At 58.2% G+C, this 14,589-nt stretch overlaps 1 protein-coding gene across 1 annotated transcript in view; it reads left to right on the top strand.

The window, feature by feature from the left end:
• The first annotated feature begins 414 nt into the window (after nt 1–414).
• Nucleotides 415–14,589, top strand: part of MTSS2 (MTSS I-BAR domain containing 2) — an 83,271-nt gene continuing 69,096 nt past the window's right edge. The window contains exon 1 of the mRNA XM_075073832.1: nt 415–906. Within this exon, the coding sequence (XP_074929933.1) occupies nt 838–906 (69 nt within the window). The 5' untranslated portion in view covers nt 415–837. The remainder of the gene's footprint in view (nt 907–14,589) is intronic.

Consider the following 14,589-nt stretch of genomic DNA (forward strand, 5'->3'; position numbering starts at 1 on the left):
TGGACAGGAGCGGGTGGCCCAATAAAATCAGCCCCTTCCTGGGGGCAGGGGCCACCTCTCAGTCAGCACTAGGCCCTGCAGCCTCTCCTGGCCTTCAGCGTGGGGCTGCCCACCGCTGGCTGCAGCTTGCCATGGACTAAAATAACCCGGGGGCGCTTCCCTTCAGCCCTAAAATAACCAGCTGCGCCCCTCCCCCCGCACCTTGGAGGTAACAGGCAGGAGCTGCAGCGGCCTTGGAACAAACCCCGCCCACGTGCACTGGGGGGGGGGGGGGACACTCCCAGGGCCCCATTCCCGGGGCAAACCCCCGCCCCGCGCGGTCCCTCCCCGCCCATGTGACCGCGGCGCCTCTCGGGTTACAGCGCCTCCGCTGCCCGCTCCGAGCCACACGGCGCCCGGCGCAGCGCTCGCAGCAGCGGGTCCATTTTGCGTCGCTCCAGCCGGCTCCGGGCAGCCCTGGGCTGGGGGCGGGGGCCGTGCATGGGCATCGCAGCCGCTCCCCGGATCCCGGACCCCCCCATGGCTGCGGAAGGGGGGCTCGCTTCGGCCCTGGGGCGCGGAGCCGCTGCCCGGCGGTGAAAGTGCCCGACAAAAGGAGCAGGCGTGAGCTCGCTTCACTTCGCTCCGAGCCGCGGCTCGCCTGGAAGCGCCGCGGTCTGGCTGCGGCGGGGGGTCGCCTTAGTCCCAACCTGGAGCCCAAGGAGAGGAGCTGGAAGCCGAGGCGCTCCTGAAAGCTGCCCCGGTTTCTGCTGGTTTCCCCGGGGGATTTTCCCCTCCCCAGGATTGCACGATCGCCCCCGATTCCCCCCGGGCTGGGCGCGCTGGGATTTGCTGATTATGGAGACGGTGGAAAAGGAGTGCGGGGCCCTGGGTGGCCTTTTCCAAGCCATCGTCAATGACATGAAGGTAAGACCCCCTCCTCCCCCCGAGTCAGAAACCTCCAGCCAGCGGGACATCTCCTCTTCCTCCGATCCCTGGCAGGGAAAGGGAGGCGGGTGGGTCTGCGGCGTTGGAAACCGGGTAAACAATATTGACTGAAAAACAAAATCCGCAGCCAGGCTGCGGGAGCGCTGAGCAGCTCCTCGGCCCCTCGGGGCTTTACTCCGGATTAGCCCCTCGCGGAAGGGGCCCCGGAGCAGCGCGCCGGACTGCTCTCTTTCCGCGCTGCCGGGGAGCGGGCACCCAACCGGCCGGTTCCTCGCAGCCTGGAGTCACCTGAGGACTCGCTTCGGGACCTGGGGGACACTTGACATCGGGCTTTAGCGCTGGCTTGGGGGGGAAGAGAGAGAATGGGCTGAATTTTCTCAAGGCGCAACGTGTCTGGGTTCCCTTGGTCCTGTCTCAGCCGGGGAATGGCCTGGGGGGTTCTCGAGCTCCTTCCAGCCCGACCTGGCTCTGATTTCCCTGCCAAGGGGCTGCGGATTGTGGCTCTGGGATCATCCACTTGGGGTGTTTGGTGCCCTGGGGGTGCAGGCCACAGGATGCTGGAGGGACTGCCCTGGGGCAGCGGGGAGTAGCACAGATCCCAGGGTTCTGGCCCCTGCCTGGGAAAGCTCCACTCTGGCCTGCAGTGCTGAGGGCCGTGGGTCCCACGCCTGCGCCCAGGTCAGGGTCGCCTGGCGGGGACGTTAACCAATTGGTGGTTAATTCCGACACTGAGAACAGGGGGCTGTGAGAAGCCAGACAGTCACGTTGGCCTATAACATTCTCAAGCACTGAGGAACTGGCTGGGTGTCAACCGTTTGTATGCCCAGCCGCTGTCCCCAGGGCCGGCAAGCCTGGGATCTGGCTGCTTTCAAACCTAGGCAGGTCAGAATGGCTAGCCTGGCTCAGAGCGCAGTCCAGCTAGTGCCTCAATGGCCCCAACTAGCTGATTGAGGAGAGGGCACCGCACTGCATTGGTCTTCCCCGGCTCACTTTGCTGTGGGGCTCCTGTGGGCAGCGGGGTGGATGGGCTGAGCAAGTGGCTTGTATTTTTCCACTGCATTTGTGGGACAGAGGTTGGACCGCGCCTCCCCCCCCGCCCCCCGCACTATCCGGGCTCCTATGTCCCGCTAGCCTGGCGAGCAGTACGACTGGCCCACGTGCCTGTCTGTCTGTCCCCTGCTGTGCAGAGTTCTGGGCCGCCTGGACAGACGCAGCTGTTGGTTCAGAGGCACCTTGTTACGAAGCGCTGCTGGAGCAGGATGGACCTGACAAGTCATCCTTGGTGTCTCCCCAGAGCTGCCTGTAGCTGCTGGAGGGATTCTGGGGTCTTCAGAGAGAGAGAGAGAGGTGCCAGCTGGGAAGTTAAAGCCGAACTTCCACAGCTTCAGGAGCCTGCTGGTTCCTGTGCACCCTCCCTGCCAGCTTTCGAGATGCTCCTTGGCCTTGAGAGTCCATCTCTCTTTCCCCTGGCAGCCCCTAGCCCTGGGTGTATTTTCTCTGCCTCCAGGCCCCCCTGCCCACCACCCTGCTGGGCTCCCTGCTCTCCAGCAGGGGGTGGGTGAATTGCAGTGCCGCTGGCGGGCTCAGCTGCCTGGCAGGGCTCAGGAATTGCCTGCATCCCTCGGTCAGTTCACTGCGGAAGAGCTCCAGGTTTAGACCCATAAGGCCGGTCTCTTCTGTACCTACCTGGTAGGCTAAGATCTGTGTTGGGCGAGCCCCAGCCTGCTTCTCTCTCCCACTGCACTGTGCCCTTTCCCCACACTGGCCATGGGGCTGGGTGCTGGAGCAGCCCATGCTCCACGGGAAACTTGAGCTCAGTTGGGGAGTGGGTGCGAGGGGCATCAAGCTTGTCCGAATGCTGCAAGCGCAGCTTTGCCCTGAAGACAGGCCGTCTAGCACTGGCTGGCTTGGCATAGGACCCCGTGCAGTGGGGATCCTTCTGCTGCTTGCGACTCCAGCCAGCCCCATGGGAGCTGACCTGGGGCTGGGGGGAGGTGAGCTGGGTTCCAGGCCGGACTGCAGGAGCACCAGAGGTGTCTGCTGGGTGCTTCTCCGTTATACCTGGGTACCCATCTGCACAGCCCTGAGCTGGCCCGAGGGGATAACAGGCCTGCAAGTGCTACTGGGTGAGCAGGAAAACTCGCAGGGTGAGCTGCAGGTCTGGCCATTGGGAAAGCCGGCTTCTTTCGTATCATCCGAGCTGCAGGCAGTGAGAGGCAATGAACGTGGGGCTCTGGGAGCCATTTACACCACTTCGTCTTGCAGAGCAGACTAGCCAGGCAGGCAGGCCAGCGTGGTACCTGCACCCTGGAGCTATATGCTCTGGGGGAGCCGAGGGAAGGTTTTCCAAAGCTGAGTACAGGGAAGTAAGGTGGGACCCCTGGAACCAACCACGCCAGCTCTCCTCCATCGCCAGGACCCTTGGATGTTTCTAGGTAGAATGGCTCGTGGCACCCTGGGAGGGGAGATGCCCCTGGCGCGCTCTCCCAGGCTAGTGGCAGAAAGCTTGTGGTGAATGGCTGGAAGGAGCCAAGTTCCCAAGGGGATTTGAGGCAGTGGAGCAGGGAATGCGTCATTCCTGCACGGAGGGACTCGCCCTTCTCTCTCTCCCGCCTGTCCTGGGCTCCGAGAAAGGCAGCTCGCCTGTTTGGAGGCGCTGTGCCGAAGCTGGCGCCCCTCCATTATGCTCTGTGGCCTGCTTGCAGCGTGGCAGAATCTGGCCCCTCGAGAGCCAGCGTCTTCTGTGGGGAAATGGCCCGACTTCCCAGTGAACTGTTGGGGCCTGGCTGAGCCAGGGAGAACCCGGTAGGAGAGACCCCAACCTCCAGTGGAGCCCTGGCCGTGCTGGAACTCCAGGTGGGCAGAGAGGGGCCAGGGAGAGAGGCCCAGGGGTGGTCTGAAGCAGGGCAAGGCGTGGGGAGAGCACTGGGGGGCATCCAGCTCCCTGCAGCCTGGATTCCTGCAGCCCAGCCGCTGGGCTCTACTGGGCCTCACACTGTGTCGCAGTGACTGCTGCCTGCTCCTCCAGTGCTGGCCTGGCCTTCTCACCCCGTCCTGCCAGCTGTGAGAGCATGGCCCAGCCTGCCCAGGTCCACCCGGCCCACGTCTGGGAGAAGCAGCCACCTTCCGGCAGGGTCTGGCCACCCCTTCACCTGGGCACCCGGGGGCGGGATGGTGCCAGCTAAAGAGCAGGGATCACATGGGGCTGCTGCTGGCTGCCTGCATAGCCCGTGGCCAGGAGGAGGAAAGGTCCTGGGGGGAGCAGTAGAGAGAGAGGGATCCCTGGGGGGCGGGGAGCAGGGTGTGTGTCAGAGGAGATAGAGGGAGGAAGAGACCACAAGGCTCTGCATTTTCTTATGCCCTCTGGCACCCTGACACAGCACTGCAGGTGCCCCCTCCCTCCCGGGCACCGATGAGTGGTCACTCACAGCTCAGCAGGAGCCCCTGCCACGAGGAGGAATTTGGCTGCTCTTCTGGCTCTCTCTTTCCAGGATCCACATGGCCTCCAGGGCCCTGCCTTGCACCACGGCCTCACTTTGTACGCAGTGCCAGGCAGAATGCTCAGTGTTCCCAGAACAGCAGCCTCCTGTAGGGCCTGCCCCCCTCCTGCCCTCCTGTGGGCACCTGCTCCCCCTCTGGGCGCTGGCCCAGTGCCAGTGGTGGGGCACATGGGAGCTGCCCCCTGTGGGGCGGCATGCCAAGTCGTTTGGCTGCAGGGCTCAGGAGTGGCCGTGGTCCAGCAGTGGTGAATCCCCTCCCTTGGGGTAATGCTCCCCACTCAAGGGCTGCTGCCCCCTGCTTATTTGGGATGGCACGGGGGTGTGCCTGCCAGGGCGGGGCTGGCATCATGCTCTCAGAGTCTTGAAATAACATTTCCCAGGCACATTTTTGTGTCACGTGGTAGGCTTGGCACAGAGCTCGAACAGAAACTCTGCCTCTGCTGTGGGCTGGCCCAGCCCTGGCTGTCAGTTGCCGGGGGGCGCTCCTAGGTGTGGACTAACTTAAAGGCGCTCGGAGCACTTAAGAGCTGGGGGAAGTGATTAGAAGAACTACCCAAGTGTATCTGGACTAAAGGAGCAAAGAATCCTGTGGCACCTTATAGATTAACAGACGTTTTGGAGCATGAGCTTTCGTGGGTGAATACCCACTTCATCAGATGCATGTCTGGATTAAAGACGCATCCCTGTGGCTACCTGGCTGCTCTTCTCCCTAAGGAGCAAGAGGACCTGACTGGGCTGGGCCAGGGGACGTCGCTCAGGACCCTGGGAGGAGATGGAGCATGGGGAAACCAGCTGAAGGGCTGGAACAACGTTTGCCCAACAAAGCCCCTACTGTCTAGCAGAGCATGCGACTGTCTGTCAGGGGAGTGGGGGAAGACTCATTGCCTGAGTCACTTCAAGGCAGAGCACTGGATGTAGGGACAGTGCTGCATTGGCTCGAAGGGAACAGACGCTCTGATTTAATGGCTGTTTTCCAGCTCTGATTCCTGTGGTTCTGCAAGTCAGCTGCTCTCTGGCGTCTGGCTGACAAAGGTTGTGAGTGGCAGTTGCTTTAGTGAGGCGGGTTCTTACGGCTTGTGAACAGACCGTGCCAGGCTTTTCCCCACACCTGGGAGGCAAACCGAGTGCAAAGACTGCCCAGCGGGTATTCGGGTGCTTTGTGTGTGCAATAACACAAGCACAGACTCACCCCTCAGGTGGAGTATGGATGCACTGTGTATGTGCACACCCCATAGAGACCACATGGTAGCATCCCTGCCACCCTCAGCGGTGGTATCAGCTCCACACAGAGAAAACCAGACTGATCTCACGACCCGACGTGGTGTCTCTGGCTTAGCACGTATGCAAAGGGCCTTCCCTTGACCCTTTTGTGTGAGAGGCATGAGGGGCTGTGGAGATGCCATTGGAGGATAAAGGCTGCGTGACCCTATGCCGGCTGGCTACCACTGCTGTTGTTTATAACTTGCCGGAGGGGTAAGTCTGCTTTCCAGCTGCACGTACACACCCCTAAATACCCTCTGGCCCCAGCTATGGAACACGCAGGCTGCATGTGAGACGATGGGAAATCCTCTCCCCCCGTCTGTGTATCCCAAAGCCAATGCAGCTCTGTTACCGTTCCTCAGCCCCACCGCTCCTGCAGGTGAGTTCCCAGCCAGCCTGCCGCTTTGCAGCAGCCACACACACTAGCACAGGTGGTGAGAGTTGGGACCTCCTCTGGGCCTTCCCACTCTAACCCCTGGGGGAAGCACGTGGGTTTCATACACAGCTAAGAGAGGCCCAGGGTCCTGTTAGTGTTGCTATTATAATAGTCACTAAAGGCTCCAGCTGAGATCAGGGCCGTGTTGTGCAAACGCACTGTAGGGTCTTTGGGGCAGGGTCTCTCTCGTATTCGCTAAATAGACAGGCAGAGGCCAGGGAGGGAAACTGAGGTACCGAGCGGTGAATAGAATCCAGGTCTTCACAGGCCACTCCAGTACCCTCTCCGTTGGATCACACCGATCAACCCTATGTCAACATCTCCGGTAGGTCTGCTATGCAAAATGGATGCCACGTCCCTGGCTTTTGCATGGAGGCTGCAGGTATTAGTGCTCCATGCGGGGGGAAGAGTTTTATAACATGCTGCCCCTTCTGAGCCCCTCCTCTCCCCCGAGTCCTCATGACAGGAGGGCAAGTCTGAAGCCGGAGAGCTGTACCAAGCGAGTGATGAGTGCAAGGCGCTTCCTGTTTACAAGATAACTGGACTGGGGCTACATGGACGCCTGTAAGCAGGACGTGCCCAGGGGACACTGCTCAAGTTGTTGCTATCGCAAAAGGTCTCCGGAATTACATTTTCTGGAGACCCAACATTTCAGATGAGATGTTCTCTCTGCTGTCAGCTGGATGGGCTGGGGCATTACGGTGGCCATGTTTGTTGTGGGCATATGGGTGAAGGCAAGAGTGCCAGGATTTGCATACTGCATGGATCCTGCAATTAGTGCACTTAATAGCAAGCGCACTGGGATTTGCATATTGTACAATTGCTAACTGCATTCCAATTAACGACCATCTGAGATGCAAATCTCAGCACTCTGATTAGCTAGTTGCACAGTGCCAACAATCACAGAGCAAGAGTTTGCATCTCGTAGTCACCAAGAATGGATTCAAGCTGTGACAGCTGGATGAAAGTCAGTGAATGTCCAGCTTCCCCTGGCTCTGATTCGCCAAGCCAGGCCATTTCTGCTTAGTATGTGACTATTGACTTCTGTGGAGTTGAACATTAAGGTTCATTGGCCCTGGCAGGCAAATATTGACCCATGCAAAACTGAGGGCAGTGACTGCTTCCATGGAAACACGGTGTTGATCAAACACAAAGCCAGCGTCTGCATTAGGATGGTTACAAACATTTGGATGGTGTCAGCTGGAAATCGCTCCAGTATGGCCCATGACTGTCTCAGGAGGAAGAATCTTTGTTTTAAATTAATATTCTGAGCAGGCAATGATGCCAATGGGGCTGCAAAACACTATTATTCACCTCTGATGGGCCAATCAGGAAGCTGAGATTTGCATGTGTGACCTGATTGGTCACCAATGGTGAATGAACCTCGTGATTCCTCTCAGCTGCCGCCATTCAGGAGGTAGCCCTCTCCGTGCACAGTTGCATTGGATCCCCACGGGGTGGTTCCACACCCGCTTTCAGCTAGCCAGGCTCATGTGAAGCAATGTGTGAGACTCTGCTCCGATTGCTCCACTTGTCGGGGGGACCTCAGTCCCCATGAGCCACAGCCCTTCTCCTCTGCACGGTTCCTGGATCTTCTTCCTTGTGCCCTTAGCTTTGGAGGGTGAGGGAGGGTCCCACAGAGCAGCCCAGCGTTTGGCTTTACTGCTTTGTAAACCTGGGTTCAGCCTCAGGTTTGAGCCCAAGCCTCCCACAAGTCTGTCGGACTCAGGTCAGCCCGCACCCAGGTCCTAGATCCCATCTAAGGGTGGATCTGACGCCCTCGTGACTTGGGGCCAAGCTGTGTCTAGGCGCAGTTCAAGCCGCAGACCCCAATCAGGTCTGCACAGAGTAGTGTGGACATGTTAGCAGGACTGGGAGATCCAGGTCCAGTAACTGTAACCCCTGTTTGCAATGCACTGTGGATGGGAAACCCTGAGTGTGCGAGAGCGGGTCCCACAGACGGGGTTTGCAGTGCAGTGTAGACACCCCCAGGGATAGGCTATCGCTGCCATAGGCACGTGACTCCTAGTCAAGGCAGAGTTTGAAGACCACTAAGCTAAGGGGGCCTGCACAGTGCTGGCACCAAGCCAGCGAGGGGGAGTGGAGATGGAGCCCTGTGAGCGAGAGAGTCTGGGGTCAAGGGCACAGCCAGGAGGGAACCCCAGCCTGTGGCCACTGGCCTGGCTCCAGCTGCACCCACCCTGGTCCGGGAGAGAGTCGCTTCAGTGTCTGTGGCCGTGTCCAGCTCTGTTCCCGCTCCCATCCCCTGCTTCTCTTTGTGGCTGGGAACCCGTGTGACCCAGCTTGCTCTACGCCTTCATTTGGATCGGTCACCTTCCCTCCAGGTTGCTTTGTTTTCTAGTGGGAGCAGACCTCTCCCCTCGGCTCACTCCTTCAGCGTGCACTTTCCTTCCTGCTGCCAGGCACCGAGCAGCGGTTTGCAAGTTCCCAGCCACCCTGCTCCTGCTCACTCTCTTGCGACCCTATTTTCCTCCCCAGGCTTCACCTCGCTTGTGTTTTCCCCGCATTAAATTGCATCGTTCAGGACATACCCAGGTTTCTCCAGGCCCCTCTGTCTACATTCTTCCTTCTCTCTAATAATAGGTGACCCTTCCCGTGCCAGCCCCTCCATTCCCACTGATGTGAATGTTCTTGACAAATGCTGTTACTGCTTCAGCCTGGGAGGATCCATCTGCAGTCCCCCCGCTCTCTGACCTGGGCCTCCTGTACTTTGCTCTCAGTGATTGTTTGTCTGACATTTAGCTCTAGAGTCTCCAGCATGAATCAGGACCCCAATGTGCAAGGGGCTGTACAAACACATAGTGAGAGATAGGCCCTGCCTCAGAGAGCATAGACCTGACTGGTATCTAGGCACTGAACGCCCACCATGCCCAGTGGTTGATTTCAGTGGGCGTTAGATGCCTGACTAGCTCTGTGGATGTGGGCCTTGCAGTCTAACTTGGTGAGAGAGACGCGGGGCAGGAGGGGAAGCAGAGATGCAAGGGACTTGCCCATGGTCACAAGCCAAACAAGGAACAGTGCACGTCTTTCCTGACCCAATCTAGTGCCTGGCCCACCAGCCCACCCTGTCTCCATAGACTTGTTTCGGCTGCCAATCTCACATAAATGGCATTATCCCGCTACTGTAGATGGGGAAACTGAGTCATGGCACAGAGTAAGTCAGTGGCAGCACTGCAAATTATCCCAGGCACCCTGACTCTGCTCCCTAGTCGCCGATTCCCTGGGCCAGGCTGGCGGGGAAGCAGTGGTTGAGGTTCAGGAGGTCTGTGAAAGAACCCCCCAAACTAGGCTGCTTCTTGGAATGTCTTTGCGCTCCCCAGGGCTAGCACTCAGGTCCTTGCTGCCTCTAGCCAGGTCAGCCATGCCCCAGGAACAGCCTGTCTGGCGGTGTGGTGGGCATGGGCAATGAGAAGGACCTATCATAGAATATCAGGGTTGGAATGGACCTCGGGAGGTCATCTAGTCCACACGGCTACCCAGCGCGGGGGGGGCAAGTGGGGCAATTTGCCCCGGGCCCCACAGGGGCCCCCACAAGGATATAGTATTCTATAGTATTGCAACTTTGTTATTGGAAGGGGCCCCCGAAATTGCTTTGCCCCAGGTCACCTAAATCCTCTGGGCAGCTCTTCTAGTCCAACCCCCTGCTCATAGCAGGACCAACCCCAACTAAATCATCCCAGCCAGGGCTTTGTCAAGCCTGACCTTTAAAACCTATCAGAGGGGTTAAGGGATTCAGAGACGGCAATGTGCCAGCTCAGCTGAGCATGGGCTAAGCGGGGGGACCTGCTCACCATGGTGTGTACCTGAGGCCTGGCGGCTCCATGGGGGAAAACGAGGATGTGACGGGAGCTCCATTGTTTGGGGGGTGCAGCCCTGCCCTGGCCAAGGCATTGTACAGCCCCACAGCCTCCTGTTCCCCCAGCCCTCTCTGAAATGCCTCACACGGTGTCACTCCCACCACTTCCCTTTGGAGACCTGACTGAGTGGGCTGGATCCCTGGTGGGGACTTTGGGGCCAGACCCACACAGAAGCCGTCATAGCGGTAGCTCTGCAATTGTCCTTGGTTTAATCTTGTCCCACTGCACCTCACTTCCCTCCCTCCTCCTCGCACAAGCAGCAGGTCAAGCCGGGAATCACTGGGGGGATGGAGAGCTGAGGAAATAAGCCAGCTGAGGACCTGCAGAGATGTTCGGGCTGAGCTTTGGGAGCAGGCCCAGTGGGAGCTTGGCTGGGAGCTCCGCTGCCCACTGGTGTTTTGTGCTGGTTAAAGGAGTAAGTGTTGTATTTGAAATGTACTGGTTTAGGGCCAGAAGAGGCAAAGCCCAGCCACACAGCGTGGGATTACGGCCAGTCTGCCAGTAAACCCTGGGCAACCAAGTGACCATTCCCTCCTCAGCCCCACAGAAGGCGTTGGAATGGCCCCAAACCCCACTACTATAGTAAGCCAAAGTCTTGCTTAATTTCATGCATGTTTATTGACACTGTCCCCGCCCGTGGTGCGCTCCCCTCCCAGGATTCCTCTCACGCACGGCGCTGTGAAATTCGTCCTCTTGTGCTTGTCTGTCCAGCAGCCTCATGCACCCACCCATGGAGCCTTAAGTGCTGGGCCGTTCCATGGGCTGCTGGGCATTCACATGGGGCCTTGCCTGGGCTCGGCATTGCTGAGAGGCCATTGGCTGCGGCGGTGGCTCTAAGCTGCCTTTATGTCTTCTCCAAAGCTGGACCTGGCTGTGGGGCCAAACTGTGCCACCCCATCAGTCTGCTGCAGGCAAGTCAGAGCTGCCTGTGGGCTGCTCTAACTTCCGCTGGTGAGGTGCACTGGTGTGCTGTGCACGCTGGCCCTGCTGCCAACATGCCTCCTTCATGGGGTGGGGTTTGCCCAAGAGGGGCTGGTCAGCTATGCCAGCCGTGAGTCTCCGCATACCAGGGAATCCTCACCTGCTCTGGAGGGCAGCGGTAAGGTCATTTTGCACCACCCTACAAGTGTGGCAGGGTCTGGCCTGTAGTGGCTGGAGTTCCCTCTAGTGGAAGATTGAATTATGATATTTGTTGGTGGAGAAAGTAGCTTTGGGGCTAGCAGGAAGGGGAATGGGAAAACACAGCAGAGTGGATTGTTTGTAGCAAACCTTGAGGCCTGTGTCCTTAGTAGCAAGAAGATCCCAAATCCTCTGCACATGCAATGTCACATGCTCCTGGCTTGTATTCAGGAGCAATGTCTTTTGCAGACTGTCTGGCATGCATCATCAGTCTCTGCATCATTCGCATCTTTGCTGCAGCCTTGGCCAGGCAAGCGGAGTGGGCAACTTTGCTGTACATTTTCCCATTTTGGGGGGGTTGTGCTCTGTAGGGTGAACGCTGACACGTAGTTTGGGGTCAGTGTCTGACCTGCCTTGAAGCTGTTAGGAATCCGGGGCAGAGCAATCGTCGTCCTGATTCTAAAAAAGCCCCAGAACCTCAGAGAGCTTGCTGGGAAATTCCAAGCCTCTGAAGTGAAGTGTTCTGCACAGAGCCATGCTGGTGGTGGTGTTGAGGGCGATGCACACAGGAGGATGCGAAGGAACAGATCCATGTTCTCCTCAGAGGCACGGGGGGAATATCCAACATGGCCAAAAGACAGGACACAACCCTGGCTTTGTACTCAGGCTGCTCGCAGGCAGGGTTGCAGAACTTCAGTCTTCATGGCTCACACGGTGCCTGCAAAGAGATGGGGACACTTGTCCAGCTAGAATCCAGACCAGCCTCCATTGTGCAAGTCACTGACCGGCCGTCGGGGGGCCAGCTGCCCTCAGTCCCTCGCATGCTGACCCACGCTTTAGGCCCCAGAACACATAGGCCAGGCAGGGTCCTGGGGTCCGACCCTCGACCAGCCCCAGGGCAAGGAATTAGCTGCACAGCTGAGTGCTTCCCATTTTCACACTTACGGGATTTGCGGAGAAGAGAAAAGCAAACAGAGCGGGACCTGCGGGGGGGGCCCGATCATCCATGTTTCTGAGCATGCTCAGCGCCCGGCATGGCGCCTGGCAGGGTGGGGTTCGTTGACAGTCAGAGCAGGCTAAGGAGTCTCAGCAAACCAGGGCCACGGCCTCTAATCCCTGGGCAGAGGATGGAGTCCAGCCCCCATTCCTGGCCCGTTTCCCACCCTACTGGGGGCTCTGACCTCCAGTCCTGCCCCTCCTCTGACTCCGCATGGGCTGGGTCTCATCCTGCTGCCCCACTGGCCTTTCCCAGGGCTGTGGCAGTTGCTGCGGCCTGTGGGGAGGGCTGGGCTCTGCATGACTGTTCACTCCCCAGGGGAGATGTTCACACATTCCATGGAGCTGGCTCTGGATGCAAGACCCGCCAGGGAGCTGTGGATGAAAGAGTCGCTGTTTGCCCCTGGCAGTGAGGAAGGGACTGTGCAGAGAGATGTCTCTGTGCCCTGCACAACCGCCTCATTCAGGGGTAGGCAGCTCGGTGTGCCCGCGGGCCTGGCGCAGGCTGCCTGAATGAGCCTTTGGAAAACCACAGCCGCTTGGAGCTGGGAAGGAGAGAGAACAAACCCCACTCCAGTGTATTGCTGGTCGGGGGGAGGATGCCCCGGAGCCTGGGAATGCGCAGAGAAAAGGGGAGAGCCTGCAGCCCTGCTCTGCCCTCCCCCCGTCTGCTGAGAGGAGGGGTACGAGCTAGCCAGGGAGGTCTCTTGGCATGGGGACCTAGCTGTTAGACAGCACCCTCCCCTCGAGGAGCATCCTCCTGTGTGAGCCCTCCCCGCGCCCTGTGATCTCTGCCTCTGGGCCTGGCTGGGATGGTGCGCGCCCGCCAACACATTGCTCCAGCTGGATTGGATTGGATATTTTTTTCTTCTAGTTTTTTCCTCATTTTGTTTTTTAAACAAGTCATTTGGCACCTAGTGGTGGGAGCTGCCGTGCGAGTGGCAACATAGATCAGGCTGCGACTCAGGACACCTGGATTCTTATTCCAGCTTTCCCACTGGCTTCCTGTGCAACCTGGAGCAAATCACATCCCCGCTCCCTGCCTCGATTTCCCCCTGGGTAAAATGGGAATGTGACTCAGAGGCTCTGAGTTGCAGAGACAAAGAGAGATAGTAGTGCTGTAATTAACAGCTGTCGTCAGACTCCGGCTAGCTTCCCGAGCCCTTAGAACCGACAGAATCGCTTCCACGCGATTTAGCGCTTGAGGGTTTTGAACATGCTATTAGATGTTTTTTACAAAATCCAGCGTTTCGGCAGAGCCCGGTTTCCTGGCTGGCACAAGCTCCCTTTTTCCAAATATTGCACAGACGACCGCCAGACTTCAGAGCTGGCCTCTGGTGCCTTCGCATTCTGGCATGCGGCAGAGCTGCCCATGGCGAGCTGGCTTTGCTGAAGAGTACATTCCCCGGTGCCGCTGCATTGCCAACCTTGTGGCTGTCACTAGGGGAGAGAGTTGTTTATTTTTTGCTTTTACCTTAATTAGGTTGATTTTTTTAAAAAAAACCCTAATAATCAGTGAATTTGGTGGAATATTCCATGAGGTACATAAAGAGCCACTGACTCTCCATGGAAAGGCTTGGAAAATATTTCCATTGGCGGCGCTGCAGGCGAGAGAGAAAATCTCTATATAGCTTATTTTCTTTCTCTTGATTTTTTTTTTTTAAATTAGACTGAGCCAAATCCTGTATTCAAGAAAATAATCCTGTTGTCGTCTCTTCAGCTGCTCTGGAAGTACCCAGATACCCAGCTGGATAGATTGGTTAGCTTGGTCTGGGCGTGGAAGACAGGCTGGACTCTGCTCCCCATATGTCTGTCTCCACGGAAGGGCCATGGTAGGACAATGCACTGGTGTTGTGCTTGCTGTGGGTGACTGTGTGGGCCCCAGGGTGATAAAGGATTCACTACCGCTGCCACCGGGGGAGTTCTCCTTTAGCTCATGTGGGGAAGTGGAGGAGCTAGGACCCGGATCCTCAGAGGCATTGTGGTGCCAAACTCCCATTGAAATCTGGACCAGTTCAGCACCTCTGTCCACTCTGCCTGCTCAGCATGGGCCCTGACTCAGGGCTGAGCCCAAGCCTCCCTTCTGTCCACGCACAAATCAGTCTGTCTTAGATCAGCAATTATTCAGGACTCAGGTCCTAGGAGCCTGTCTGGGGGTGGGTCCTGCTGTGAGCCGGGTCCAGCTTTCCGAGCCCTGTCATTCTGCAGTGTGGACACAGCTCAGGCAGCAGACCCAAGTCAGGTCTGCACAATGCAGTGTGGACACAGCTCAGGCGAAGGACCCAAGTCAGGTCTGCGCAGTGCAGTGTGGACACAGCTCAGGAGGCGGACCCAAATCAGGTCTGCACAGTGCAGTGTGGACACAGCTCAGACAGAGAGGACCTAAGTCAGGTCTGCACAGTGCAGTGTGGACACAGCTCAGACAGAGAGGACCTAAGTCAGGTCTGCACAGTGCAGTGTGGACACAGCTCAG

This window comes from Chelonoidis abingdonii, chromosome 19 (genome assembly GCF_003597395.2).
Source record: "Chelonoidis abingdonii isolate Lonesome George chromosome 19, CheloAbing_2.0, whole genome shotgun sequence".
NCBI classification, from domain to species: domain Eukaryota; kingdom Metazoa; phylum Chordata; order Testudines; family Testudinidae; genus Chelonoidis; species Chelonoidis abingdonii.